This window comes from Cariama cristata, unplaced genomic scaffold, assembly GCF_000690535.1.
Source record: "Cariama cristata isolate BGI_N322 unplaced genomic scaffold, ASM69053v1 scaffold11954, whole genome shotgun sequence".
Classification (NCBI taxonomy): domain Eukaryota; kingdom Metazoa; phylum Chordata; class Aves; order Cariamiformes; family Cariamidae; genus Cariama; species Cariama cristata.
The window spans coordinates 24,075-39,424 of NW_009612385.1; the positions used below are offsets into that span (position 1 = coordinate 24,075).

Below are 15,350 nucleotides of genomic sequence, written 5' to 3' on the forward strand. Positions count from 1 at the left end.
CCACACAAAAAGAAACAGTGTTCAAACCTAGAGTAACACAGCACTAAGAAGAAACTAATAACTAATGACGCCAAAGCCTCTTGATTTAAGGATTCCCCAAAGCGATCTCAAAGAAAAGAAAAGAAAATCTGTGGAGTCAGTCAACACATTTTTCAATCCAATTATATAGTAAATGCACTGGCAGGCAAGGCCTCAGTTCCGAAAAGGTGAGGAAGAAGAAGGATGGTGCAAAATGCTTTCATACATTTAAACATTCGTAGGATATAAGAGAGCAGGCAACTTAGAAAACATTCCTTGTAAGCTGTGTGGGATCAGCGCAGTTTACTGCAGGCTTTGCTTCGTCCTACAGCTCAGCTTTGCCTGTTTGGGCAGGACTGGCGTTACCGCTGCCTTCTCCGGCGTTCTTCTTGTCTGCTGGCTTGAAAGATAACGAAGCAGAGTTTGTGCAGTACCGTTTGCCAGTTGGGCGAGGTCCATCGTCAAAAATATGCCCCAGGTGAGCACCACACTGAAACAAAATACAATAGAGTATCACTGTGCCGCTGTGCAGCCTGATGGCATCACGGCGGTGTTAAGCAATGACTAGCAGCCACTTCCAAGGAAGCACACTGGTGCCTACATTGCCTTTTCAAGTGGGATTTACAACCTACATTTATTTGCAAGAGTGATGCAGGAAGATGATCTTCTGAGATACCACAGGCGCCTAAGACTTCAAGCCCAAATTTCCTGGGTGTCTCCCGTCATGCCACTGCGTGTGTTTGGTTGGGCCACCATTTCGGAGAAGCCGCCTGTCTCTGTAAGGACTCACGGCAGGAGCCCAGTGAAACACCGAGTGGTGAGGACAGCACTGCCCACGATTCACTTACTGCTGTAAGGAGGGCTGTGTAAGAAAGGGCCAGCCTGAGCTCTGGGCTCTCCTCAGCCTGCGGCCATCTGCTACGCCCCTCGGTAAGGAAACCCCTTGGTGATCCCGGCAAAGACCTAAAGCAGTGAAGACATTCTTGGGAGTACACCCTCATACTCTTTTTTTTTTTTTTTTTTTTCCCTTTCCACAGCCTGGCACTCTTCTGAGCATCAGGGTCCTTCTGGGGGCACCTCTGCCTCTTGCCCCTGGAGGGGATGGAGCTCATCGACTACTCATCTCATACTACTTTCTGTAACATATAGGAGACAGGGACAGGTGACTGAGAAAGACCTATAGTGAAGACATGTAAAATATTTCTGAATGAATAATCTTTAGCTGGGAGCAATTATAAATAGGAATGATGCTGAATTCACTTTTTGTAAGGAATATGATACTACAGATGGTCTGTTGACACTTCTGTTCTGTATGAACCAGCCTCAGATACTCGCAGAGGTATTCAGAGTGAACACTACTGCTCCTGTCTGTAAGAAAGGCAACAGTCCCCTGCTTTACAGAACAGTACAATATTTTGAAGAAGCTGATCCAGCTGATCATTATTCAAAAATTAGGATTACTATCACTGCACATTATGGCTAACAACTTATCTTGATAATAACAACTTCTTGTAATTAGTCACCTAAATTCCACAAGTTCATTTCTACAGCCTGCCATGAGAAATAAAAAAAATTAAACCTTGCACTGCAGAAATATTTATCTTGAACAGGAAAGTCATGCTGCTTTACCAAAGAGCCTCGGCCTTTCAAGTCAATAGCTGATCTCAGTGAGAGCTGGAATGATGTAACTGAGATCACAGAGCTGCTCGTGGGCTCGCAGTCAGACAGCAAAAATTAAAGACTGCAAATTATTCTTATCATTTAATTAATTCATAGTATTCGAAATACATAGAGGCAATACTGATTATTCCAAACTGTGAATGTGTTAGTGATGGCAAATCTCTACCTTGCAGTCAACGTTGCTAACGTTCTCCTGCTGTTATGGCCTTTAATTCACCAAAGCAGTAGGAAGGGTGTCTGTAGAAGCAGGTAAAGCCTTGGCTTCAGGTTAAACTCTCTCAACAGACTGAAAGGCTGGGGGAGGCTCTCACGCCAGCTAGGAGGGACAAAAACTCTTCTCGTTTAAAGACAAATGAAAAAATAACCCTCACCGACTCCGGGAGCAGGGCAGGTAGGTATGTGAAGCCCCAGTGTTCCCACCCGTGCAGCCACATCCCAGGGCAAGCTCCGTGCTCCTGGAGAAGTGTCCCCGAAACAGCCACGGCAGTCCAGCAAGGACCCCGATAACAAACAAGGGCGATTCTACCCCGTAGTATCGGCAGGACGAGCTCCCAGAGGCAATGGGATGACTTTGGGCTAAGCAGCAGCTGCTCAGCTTTGTAAGGAAGGAAGGTGAAACACGGCAAATAAGGAAAAGGCAAAGGAAAGTTGCAGGGGAACTAGAGAAGACAAAGCTTCAAGTCTTCCTCCTGAAACACTGCTGTCTTGCCACCCTTTCCTCCATTCTCCACTGCTGACTTTACTTCATTTTCCTTTAGACTGAAGGTCTTTTTTAGGCAGTTTGGGCAGAAAACCTGAGCTGTTTCTCAGATTGGAGTCTCTCACAATGAGGCACTTCACCTGATTACAAAGCTTTTCCATACCTTGGGGAAAAAAAAAAAAATTTAAAAAAATCTTAAGTGTCCCAGAGAGAGTATTTTTCTAAATGCTCAGCATCCTAATTAAATCATCTCATCTCAACTAAGAATGCTTCAAAACCTCCTGCCTAGGAGTGTTAAACAGATCTTTTCCAGATTAACATTTAACCGAAGATAAATCATTCCGTCTCCACTGGACAGAAACAGAACAAGAGTAACTGTAGAGAGAAATGGTCTGCAGGAGTAATATACTCACATACAGACTACAAAGACAATCGATCAAAAAGGTTTTCCTCACAAAACCTGAGAAGCTGTGTGAGAGCCTAAGGCAGTCTCATTACACCTCCTTGTGATGGCAGAATCACACCAGGATTGGATTACTGCAAAATTTGTTACCTTTAGAGATTCCCCCTCACCAAAAATTTATGTGGCGATTCTCTCTGTAGATGACTCTATAACTCATCTTCCCCGAAAAGAAATGCAATTCAATCCTTTGTATCACAGTATAAGAAACCTGGCCCTCAGCTGAGAGTACAAAGGATGAATTGATTTTACTGTCCTCCCCACACATAATAGGTGCCGACCGTTTTTCTAGGACATACATACATGCCTGCAAAGCCTCCCCAAAAGAAAGAATCATCTGTTGCGGCCTTGCACATAAATATATCGGACAGAATGCAGTGGGACGGTGAAACGGTTAGAGAAGAGCATTTGAAGTACGTGTTTGGGAGCAGGAAAGGGGGGGGTCACTGCTAACTGTCAGTTCGCTTGGATCTCCCAAGCCTCCTGGTTCTAATACGCTGCTGGGAAGCAGGGAAAGCAGCTTGCAGTCAGCTGCTGTCGCCGAGTCCGAGCTATCAATGTGCAAACAGTACTTCTGTGGCTACAGAATTTTATTGATCGGTACAGGTACAAATAACAGCTAGGGAGACCTCAGGGGAAGGGACTCTCGAGCAGGAAAGAGAGAAAAAAAAGAGAGGTGCAACCAGTTTTACAGTATTCCTCAAATGCATTTGTAATTAACTTCTACCTGTCACTAATCATTGACCTTTTAAATACAATCAGGGTGACGTGTTTCCAAAAAACTGTAAAAGTTATCTCTAGGATAATCTCATAGATGTCTTTGATTAATATTACAGCAATTCTCCCCCAGTGTTTGCTTTCTATAATGGAGAACATTAAAAGAGAGGTTTTTTATTCTCTCAGACAGGTGGAAGGACTTTTAAAGAAAAATCAACTACTTTTTCATCTGCAAAAGATTAATAAGGTTTTGGGTGTGGGAGAGGGTATTTCCCTCCAGTTCTACCAAGGCCTGCCATATCAATCCCACGGCTTTCCAGGCTGCAGTAAAACTGCGGGTTTTTTTTGCAGCTGCATGTGTGATTCACATTCCTAGGGCTCCAAGGAGGGGAGGAAATGGTTTTGTTATGGATACACGATGCGGCGGCATTAACTGCGCTAAGCGGTGGCTGCAAAGATGCTCACCACTCCTCAAGCTATTTTCCTGCGTGACTTGATCATCTGTGGGGTTATTGCCCCAGGAAGTTGGAGCAGCTGGTAGGAAGTTGCCATTGGATTATATAGCAATCTTGGTCGTGTTTTTTTCTTAATGCTTTAAATTCAGGTTTTGGTTTTGCTTTAATTTTACGGTGTCTGCGTGTGACTGCTGCTAATACTGCTGGTCTCAGGTCTGCTAGCGCTATTTTGTTTGGCAACAGGTAAATGACAATCCCAGATTCCTTGGCCTGACCACAGGCTGCCTTGGGCTTCTCTCAGGTGAAACCAGGAGCTCTGGCCATCTCTTGAAGGGTGTCAGCAGATACAGGCTCAGCAGGTTGGCAGTAGGCTGATTTTAGCACTATTCAGGCCTACGAAGCAGAGCTGAAGAGAGCGGGTTGCATTTTTGATTATGCCACTAATCACTGGTGAAGCACGAGATTGCCTGTCTGCAGTCTCCTTGCTACCTTGCTAGGAAATTTAGGGAAATGGATGTTCCCAAAAAGTCTTAATGGATCTTCTAAAGCATATCATCAAAACTATAGAATTATGTAGTACACATGACATACTAGCAGACACACTGATTTGGCCATTAACATGTTGGGCCAAACCCTCTACCCAGACTGAAGTTAATGGATTCTCCATAAAGACGATCTTGCCTCTTTTTGAAAAGCTTCTTAACTCACTCTGATCATTTATGTATGAGGACTGACTGGCTAGTAAGGATGCATATCATCAGGGATGAAATCAGTTATCCATTCACCAACACTGTCTGGAAAGAGAACAGTAAATTATCACTGCTCAAACGAGAAATGCTGCTTCTCTCAGGAGCAGTTTGAGCACGTGGAGCCAGAGGACTGCAAGCTGCTGGGTACGTCTGCCGAACACCAATGCAGCAGCTTCTCTCTTTGCTAGGTAATGATTATGCCATTCCCTTTACAAAGAGGAGGGCAGCACAAAGGATGAGAGAAAGTAGAACAAGACAGATAACGGAAAATTTGGGCATGTTTTGAATGACTACTGACTTCATTATTACGGCAGATGGGATTGTTTGAGGCAGCCATTAGGACTGCGCTGGGAATGAGTGTTGGGAATGAGTTAGCACGGCTGCACAGTAATGCACAGTGATGGAATCAGCACACAGTCACTCCACTGCTTTTGACTTCCCTCTCAACCACTCACATGTGGAGTCAGTCGGCCAGGCTCAGGCTCAGGAGCTTCTTTGAAGGGACCCTCTACAGGAAGACAATTTTTGTAGACTCAGCACCAAGTCCAACCATTTACATCTGCTCTGTTAAATCTCACACAAGACAACAACGAGCATTTCAATGAGCATTCCAACGAGCCCTTTGTGCCTTCAACTCGTTCCACCCAGCTGTTACACCTACGACCCACTGTGCTCTCTCACAATGATTACTATTTAATGGAACTGAAAGGTTTGCAAATCTTAGGGAAAGTACAGCACGCTGTAATGATTTTTGCAGCCTTTGCCATCAGAATGGTCTGTGTGTGCTATAAACTAACCTGACTGCAGGATATTTCAATCCGATGCATCCCATAGGAGAAATCATCGTTGAAAGTAATTGCATCAGGACTGATCACATCATAGAAGGAAGGCCAACCTGGAAAAGAGGAATGAGATAAGTAAGAAAAGAGGGTGTCTTCATGGCAGATGGCATTGTAAAAAGCAAGACAGAATCACACTTAGAAAAATGTTTATCTTACTCCAGAGCCTGAAAATAACTGAAACGGAAATTTTGGATCCTAAATCACTTAGGTACTTTGGAAAATTTCCCCCCTAAATACAAAGTCATTTATAGGCAAGGACCAAGCTGCCACTAGCTGTCCGTCTTCCATCTCAACAGAGATTCCTGCACCCCATCGCAAGCAGCAGTAGCAATTTAGCTCAGGCACGAAGGCGGTTGCTCAGGTAAGCCAGATTCAGCCTTACCATCAGTTTTAAAAACCATAAATTCCACCCTGAAGACAAACAGCGAGACTTTATGGAACAGAAGTGGGTTTGCTTTTGCAGTGTAAAGGTGCTTTAAAAAAGAGTCAGTAAGTTGCAATTTAGAGCCCCGAAACCTGCCTTAACCTTTGCCTTCACCAAGGCACAGTCACACTCTGAAGGATGTGCTCAGACACTGACCCATCGCACATTAGAGGCAGTGAGATGATTACTATTGAGTCTAATTTCAAAACAGTAACGAGTGCTTCAGATCAGCCATGGACAGGTGGAGTCATAACTATGCCTGTATTAGACACTAGTAGATGGTCTGCATGTGGTCTGCATCCAGGACAAAACAACTGCACTCATTAACACGTACATTTAACATAGCTGCTAGCTGAGCACTGAGCAGCATGACCTGACACCAGATGATGATGAGGTGTGTACCTGACCTACCAGAAATGGCCACTTATCATCTAAATAATGACCTTCCACTCTTTAACCATTCCACGCCAAGTCTCCCCCTCTCCACAACACAGGTAAAAAACAACGCAGCTCTATTCAGTGTCCCAGTAGATACCCACTACACAGCGGTAACTTTTCAGCCACCCCTCAAAAACCTGTCATCATATGCTCCATTTCCTGAAGCTGGGTTCCCACATAAGAACCTCATAGGCTTTAAGGTCATGTCAACATTCACCAGTGCCCATTTGAAATCCCACTGGCTATCTGTCCTTCTCATTCCGTCTCTTGCCAAATATAACATGCACAGGCAGCTTTTGCTCTCTGTGTATCACACATATGCCCATGTAATACAGAACTTTCTTGTTTCTTCTTCTAATATCTGTCAGGCATTTGCTACTGATGATTTCATAAAATGACTTGCAATAAGCTGTTAAGAAACACAGCAGCAGCCGTGAATCACTGCATGCAGATAAACAAAGGACGTATACAGCTTCCCGTAAGTAAAATGAGTAAAATTTCCTATAAGGGGTGTGGAAGCTATCAAGTTTTCTGAATGTGGGTAAAGGAAGTGTGTAAACTGGAAAAAAAAATCCGTATGTCTTCAGTTGTATCTTAAACCATTAAAGATGGAAGAACACTTACTAGGATGCAAGCACAATGTGCATACAGTTTTAAGAAAGAAATGCTCAGAAATGCATTTCTCTTCCTTTGGGGAACACCCATATAGTAGCATTCCTAAGTCTGCAACCTGAAGGCACTGCAAGCCCCAAGTCCTATGCTCCCAAGGTGCCTACCACCATCACAAGTGTTTCCACCCCAGAACTCGCTGCAGAAGTAAGTAGAGTCATTTTTTCCCCCTGAAGTATTGCAAATGGAAGAGTTACAGACAGCAGACAGAGGAGCAAGAACTCTGAACAGGGAAAATTTCCCACGACAAGAACTCAAAACAGTGCAGCAATGACAACTGTAAAAAAACAATTTATAAATTCTTCCCCTTATGCAAAATATCCCTGCCAAACAAATACCTTCACAAACAGAAAAGGAATAAACATATGACAAGTCTTGCAAAAGGGGTTATCCTGTTGACAGAAAAATTGATGTCTCCTAATTGGTGGCTCCTTTCCAACACCATTCATCATCCTCTTAGCTGGGCCTCTGCCTAACAAAAACTGAGGCCTTACATAGAGCTGGTCAGAATATTTTTAATGAAGCCTTTTTAGTCTTTTTAATTTAATAATTTTGCAAAACAGACATACCAGTTTGCCCTTGTGTGATGGCAGAGAAGTTCCAAAGAGGGAGCTGTTTGGAGCAACCAACTATCTGATCGTGTGAAAGCCTTTGGAGAAGGAACACTTCAGTGCTGCAGAAATTCTCAAAGACAACCCTGCCTCCTCCATAACAGCAATAAGGAGGAAGCTTCAAAGGCTGCTACACAGAGATTGAAGCAATCTGTGTCTTGCTGAGAAAATTATCTTGTGAGAAGGGTTCGGAGGAGATGTGTTTATGTCAGCTTTGACATTAAAGAAAGACCATTCATCCTCCTTTCTCCAGACTCTTCCTTTTGGTCTTCCCATTCAACACAGAAAAATTATTTGCTTTGGATACACTCCATGCACTTTTAAAAAATGAAGTCATCTGAAACCTATATAAACAGACGAGCTTGTCTTAAAGTAGCCTTTGTACCCAACTGGAGTGACTTCAGTTTAGGCTGTCAGTTCATGCTACACGTGACACATGTTCCAAAGGCTCCACCACTGCCACATACGGTCCCCGAGACAGGGACTAGGAAACAAGACTGTGCCTCCACAGTGCGGACTTTTGACTCTCAGTCAAGCCATCTCTTCTCAAGTGACATGGCAGCTCAGGCACCAGCCTTACTGTGATGAACCAGCAACTCCATGAGGGTTGACTGAAAACTGAGCAAACTCTGCAAACAGAACAGGTCCTGAAGGGCACAGTGAGACACGCTGTCACTCTGCTGACCTTGAAAGGAAGACAAATGAACTGCTCATTGAGTTGATGAGCCAAACTCTCCACGAAAATCAATCACCCTCTGCTGTCTCATTTCCCCTCTCCTGAGCTAAAGCAGAAAACCCATTTGATAGTTTGCTAAGCCTTCTCTGGCCATTTTCTCTACTTCAAAACCTGCCAGTAACAAGTTGGAGAAGCAGTCTGCTTGCCTGCACATCAGGCAGCTCCCAGTGATGTAGAAAGCCAACCAGACCCCTGCGGACTCTTCGTATGATCCTTGTGTCTTTGTAAGCCGTGAATGACCCAGCAGTGGCCTCCACTTTGCAAGCCCCAGGCTACTTCTGTCTCGCTGGCTGCTGCTCCTCCACTCCCATCCTCCCGAGCACCTGCCTCCTCCCTGCTGTCAGGCTGCAAAATGGATGACCCGCTCTACATTTTAGACTGCCGTTAGCCGTGCAGTAAAGCTTCAGCCTGCCTTTGAAGGCTATCTGGCTACTTGGAAAGGGCACGCTTCTGCAGGAATGGAAGGGAAAGAAGACCATTTTGGATCTCTTCTGCTGAGCTGAGAGAGAGAAACAGAAACCCTTAGGACCGCAGAGACTGGAGGAGCCCCCTTGCAAACCCTGGTGCCAAGACTCAACCCTCCCCGGTGATGGCGTTCTGTCAGGTCTAGCTCACCACGTCTGACGGGCAGGCAGAGCACGGCCGCTGTCTTTTGAAGGATGGTAAAACATAACAGCTAGGAAGAAACAGCTGCTGGAGGAAAGGGGCAAAGGGTAATTGTAGGAGACAAGATGGGGGTGGGGGGAGTTTCCCAGCTGAGTGAACAACTTCAAATGACATTTGCACTTTTTTGTGTGTGTGTCAACAGCAGCTATGATTTGTGAACACATTTATCCTTGAATGTAACGTTTAGTTTGAAGGACAGTGCAACACAGTAACGGTCAGCAATTTTTATCACGTTACAGACATTTAAAATGGGCTCATTCTTATTTTCACAATTACTTTGCATCACACTGACAATATAAAAGGGCTTTAAAATAAGAGTCGGTTGTGTTTGTGCTCACCCTGATGACCCTTTACAAGGGAGTCAGGCCGCTATGTCCTAAGGGCCAGTTTCTGGTACGTGAATAACCCAGCCATGGAGATGAATAGCTTTTCAGATATATAGCAAATACCCTCTCTTGGATCTAAAATACACTAAATAAAGCAATGAAACTTTCTTCTGTCAAGTACTTAAGTGAAAACCATGTGTAAGTTGAACATTACTGACAGATCTTTTCCGCTCCATCCCGTGTGAGTAATAGAAAGGATCTTATGCTGCTGGGTGTCACACATATTGAGTCATGTCCCATTCTTTCTCATTCTGGGACATCCCCCAAATATTTTGTAAAAGCTGCACAGCATTTCTAAAATTCACCCCACACCCCCTCACCAAAACTGAATCTTTTGTTTTTCATAATGGTCCCTGTTCTGGCAAAGAGGAGACAGTAGTTCATGCCTCTTTGTCAAAGAATGCTTTCTTCAGAGCAGAGATGGTCTGGTACTGCCCTGGGCAGCAACAGTGAAGAACGGGGAGGAAGAGACATGTTGGCTTTGGGAACCTATGCTGGATGCTGCTTTTGCAGCCCTGGGCACTGTGTTTCAAATCATTTGAAGGAGGCATCTTCTTTCTCACTTTCAGACCTCCTATTCTAGGTACCTGATTGAGTCCGTACTACTAACGAGTCACCTAAGGCAGGCAGCTACACTGGCAGCCGGCACGAGGTGGGTATCACGGTAACACAGGCCTCCTTCTTGGGGCAATGCTGACCTTACGCAAAAAAAGAAAGACATTTTGTTCCCATAAACGTTTGGAAAGCAGTCCGGCTGTTGACTGATTAATCAGTTTTACAAGCATCTCAAACCTCCTTCCAGTTTTGCAAGTTTGCACACATTTTGTTGTAGTTAGATCTCCAACTTCCTAATAAATGGATGCAAGCACTTAGACATCTAACCGTTAAAATATGATCCTATAATTATTTGCAGAAGCAAAATGACAGGCTGCTTTTGAAAATCAGCCCTGCTACGCTATTTTCCCCCCTTTCCTGAACTAATATTCCTTTTGACTTTTTTTTGAATGGTACAATTGCAATCCCAAAGCATCTAATGCTCTGACATTATTCCCATTTCATACACCTGCCAACGGGAGACCTCCACAGTTTTTCAATAACTGTGATGTCTGTAGTTATGTTTTTCATTTTAGATCCCAAGGAGATTAAGTTCAACCTGCATTTTATCATTCTTTGCTGTAATTATTCCAAGCATTTACTTCAGTGAGTTATTTACAGATGGAGAAGTAGGGGGAGATGGAAGATGTTAGAACTACCAAATGGCACCAGATGGAAAAGAGGACCTTGACCTGAAAAATACCTTGTTTCTCTGATGTGCTGTATTTTTAGAGTTCTGATTCCCTTTTAACCTAATGTGGATTAATGAAAACCCAAAGGCTTTTTAAGGTAGAGTCTCATCATTTATCTTCACTGAGAAGCTATGTCTCTGTAAAAACATAAAGTGTATAGGATTAAAAAAAAGATAATAAAGCTTCTGCTTTGAAACTGCTGTAAAGCTGAAGGGCCTTCACTTTTTTCCTTCCCAAAGGTTTATTGAAACAGAATCGAAAAGACACAAGCATCCACAGCTGTAACTTCTCACGTACAAGTTTAATGTAGAACTACAAAGTGACATATTGCTATTATGTAGAATGCCTGTGCAGACATAGGGCTTTTTTTGGCTAACATCCCAGGTTATTTTTCATAATATCTCCATGATGATGAATGCACAATAAATATTCTTACATACAAATATTTTACCATCAGGTAACACTGCTTTCAGTGGAGGTTCATCTAATTTACCCAAATGTGGGTAGAAACAGAATCAGGCAGAGAAACGTTCTTGTTCACCAGCAAACGACTTTACATTAGATACGTATTCCACTGGAAAGAAAACAGTTGGTCCCTTCCAGCACCATCCAGATATAAGAAGGACAACATGGTACTGTTTTTCAGCAGAACGTGCAGAGCATCGGAGTGCTAGCTAGGTTCGGGGGGCGGGGGGGCAGGGGGGGGAAGACAAAGCCAAAACGAAGTTTAACATTGGAAGAAAAAGTAAAGAGGGCTTATCTCTAACATGCTACCTGTCTCTAACAGCAAAGTTGGGCTACCGCAGCAGGCAAATACCACTCTGACAGAACAGTGTGGGAAGGAAATTTTATAAAGCAACTGAACTTCTAATAGCAGCTTTTATGAGACAATCGTCATCTGCTTTTTTATGTTTCTCACTTGGGAAATAAAAAAGTGAAAGCCATAAATAAAGGTGGTATTTGTTTTCTTCCACTACAGCACACTCTGAGCATCAAAACAACTTACTATGAAACAGCATATGTAATCCAGATTTATTTCTTTGTTAATGGGAGGAGGTTATGTTTGTTTACAATGATTGTTAAGGGAGATCTGAAACTTCACATCTTCAATTTCATTTGACATCTGAAATTTTCAGAACAAGAGTGCCTGATGTCTCTTGAGCAATGAAAGCATGGGGCCTATTCTCTTTAGCAATTAGTAACTGTATCACAATACCACTATTGACCTAGCTGCTTCCTTAGTCCTTTTACTGTGCTCTAAAATACTGCTAAATACAAGCTGGCCATTTTAGAGCCTTCCTCTGTAACGCTCCTGACATCTCCAATGTCTGGGCTGCTGCTAAAATCAACAGGTAGGCTGGGATCTTCCTCAAGTCTTCTTACAAAGATTGAGTTACTAATGGTTTCTTTCTTGGTTCAGGTTCAACAAAACTACCGAACTTAACTCACTTCCTCCCAAAGGATGGGTTTCTCCCCTCATCTGAACAGTGTCTCTTGTTACTTTAAATCATGGCTAATGTTTTTAAAAATATATCTTACACATAAGTCAGCTGTAGATCTTCAGCATCAAAGGAACCAAACAGAATCATGTGAAGCAGTGTAACCTTAAGCTATAATTTTAAAATGCCACCAAGAAATGTCTCAAATAGTTTTTAAAATTTACTGTTGACCTAGTAACCTCAGTCCAAAGCATTCAACTTCTAATAAAAGTTTTTGGTTTTCTTCCAAAAGCAGTTTTGGTAAAACAAATCTATATATTGCAAAATATCTTTCAATTGGTATATCTACGAGTTATCTGTGCAATTCACTAAAATAACCAAAGCTTTCATATAGGATGAGTAAATCAGGATAGCAGTAAAGCTGGGAGGCCTGACAATGGAAGTGATTTGACAAAACTGGAATCCTAATGCAGTACGTTCACAGAGAAAGTAAAAAAAGCCAGCAAATGCAACCTTGTAATAATCAGCATCTGGCACTGAAATCAACAGCAGTCACAGATGAAGTACATATTTGAAAAATTTGTCATGGGGTGTTTCAAGTAATGAACATCCACAATTTGTTTGTTGAAGTATTTTCCTGTAGTATTGATATGCATGTTTGGGAAATAAAGTTTGTAAAGAACAGCCAGAACTCAGTTATACACACTAAAACTACAGAGGTGGAATTTTGATAGAATTATTTTTAACTCAAAAAAAAAGCAGCCTGTACTGTCTTCCTTTTGCAGTTATAGTCCTTCTACTGAGCCTCCTTCTACAGTGCCTCCAGCACAGAGTGCTCTAGCAGACAAGCACCCTCCTCATTACAGCTGGACAAACAGGCTCTCATTGCAGTTGTAAAGTTCTGAAACAATTATTACACTGATTAAAACAAAAAAAAAGACAAAGGCCCCCTTTCTTCTGTTTACTTTAGATATTGAATGAGATGTCTTGGTGAGGGAACTTGGTCACAAATAACTAAGAAGGGACATAATTTTCTTGGCCATCAAGGAAAGCCTTTGTCAGGATTTGGGCCGAGACTGGGGCAGCTGGCAGATGGCAACGTCTGCCAGAGGTTGACAGAACCGAGTACTGAACAGCAGGGTGAAGTCAGAGCCACAAACCACCAGGTCTGCTCTAAGGGCCATTTGGCCACAGGACAAGACTCTGCAGGAAGGTGGGGTATGGCTCCTTCTGACACCACCATGAAGCAGTGGAGAGCAAAACCCTCCTCTTTGCCCAATATTCCAGCTTATCCACTAAGCTAGTCCTTAAAATAGATACATTTCCAGAGTAGGATTTTCATCCCAGCGCAGGAACATCTCGTCATGAGCTACAGGCTCATCAAAAAACCTTGCCATGAACCCCTCCCTCACCTGGGAAGTGCAGAAGCTACTCACTGCAGCGTCATGCAAGGACTTCTGAGGTGCTTCTGCCACCCTGGACCTGCTACCCAGAGTAACTTCACATTGCCCTCTGCCTAAGACTTTGTCTCCACGACATGCACAAAAGGATGCAGCAGCTATAGGCACTGCAGAAAATCCTAAAAGAAGAAAAAAGGAATGATTTGCAGGTTTAGATTGTTTGGAGTTTAGTGTTGGTCTGGGGAGGAGGTTTAAATCTTTTTAACAACCTCTTATGCAAACAAAAGGAGGTAGGTAATAATGCTGACTAGAAAATAAAGACCTTTCTTCACAGAAAAGCCTGACAAAAACAATATACATGTGCACACACACTCCCACACACTCCTTTTCCTTTAAGTTTTCTGGGGACTTTGAAAGCACTTCAGCTGTACTTTTAAAACTTCTGAAAACTGAAACTATTGAAATGGAAAAGTTCGTATTTCAGATTATAATGTTCACCTTCTGTTTAGCTTTCTGTTACAGTTTCTAAAGCAAAGCATGCCCTTTCTGTGTATTTTCTTTCAAAAAAGTTTTCAAAGGAAAACTTCTCACAGCCATACTATGTAGCTGGTGACACAGTCCAAGGAAAGAAACTGCAAAATACTTAAAAACAATCTCCTGAGGAGCTGCTCCCCTTTAATGCTCTGCCGGAGGAACCCCAGCTTGCCTCTGGAATCTCCCAAAGACAGAGCAAGCGCTAACATGGCTGCTGCGCCCAGCAGCTCAGCACAAGTCTCCTATTTGCTCTGGTGCCTGTGCTATTCCTTACATGACTTTTTCTTCTAGATTAGCCTTCTTTATAGTTTTTACTTGAATAAATAATTTAAACAAAACAATTGTACCCTACACAAACTGCTGAAGACATGGAAGTCATTTTCAACCTAAGCTAAGAGCTAATTTGTAATTAGGCACAGTACAAATGGTCACAGCGGAAGTCAATTATGCTCACTATATGTTTTTGCAGACAAATAATATTGGTTTATAAACATCCATCTCACTTCAGGATGTTGTTTTCTTTTACGCTATTCTAGGTAAAGATATACGTAAAAAGGAGTAATTGGCTTGGAAAAAAAAAATCTGATGCAATAAGCAAGAGGAGAAATAAGAGATTGAGAGAATTGGCAAAAGGAAATGGGCCAATGTGCAGAGGAAAACTGGAGCAAGATGCTAGGAGCGGGCATTCAGCCCTCTAACAGATGGATTAAGTATCTCAAGGAAAACTCTCCGTACTCGTGGGGTCTGGTCTCCACTACACAGCGTGCCCCACAGCACTAGGCTAGCCATAGCTGCAATTCACATCGCCAGCTACGGACACTCTTTGGATACTCTCTTCCCTAACACTGAGGGCTGCTTATTTGTGTTTCCCCGGGCTTTCTCCCCTGGGCCACTCGGATGTCCCACTGCCCAGGGGGAGCAGACCTCCCCACTCCACTGCTGGGGCGTGGGCCATCGCGCCCTGCCTGCGCTCAGGATTCCCCGTACAGCGTGGGTGCACGAAGACGACGTGCCGGCCAGCTGTCGGGCATGCCGGGGGCTCAGACCCTCTGAACATCGAGCGTGGGGATCTCCCAGATGAAAACCCTGGAGGCAGAAGGGGGAGGAAGAAGAGAAAGGAGGCCAGGGCGTTTGAGGGAG

At 43.3% G+C, this 15,350-nt stretch overlaps 1 protein-coding gene across 1 annotated transcript; it reads right to left on the reverse strand.

Moving 5' to 3' along the window:
- Positions 1–343: 343 nt before the first annotated feature.
- LOC104160479 (methionine-R-sulfoxide reductase B3-like) lies at positions 344–15,267 on the reverse strand. The gene is made up of 3 exons (XM_009698607.1): positions 15,198–15,267; positions 5,577–5,674; positions 344–508 (listed from the first exon to the last, which is right to left on the reverse strand). The coding sequence occupies exons 1-3, from the start codon at positions 15,265–15,267 to the stop codon at positions 344–346; spliced, it is 333 nt and encodes a 110-aa protein (XP_009696909.1).
- Between the last annotated feature and the right edge of the window lie 83 nt (positions 15,268–15,350).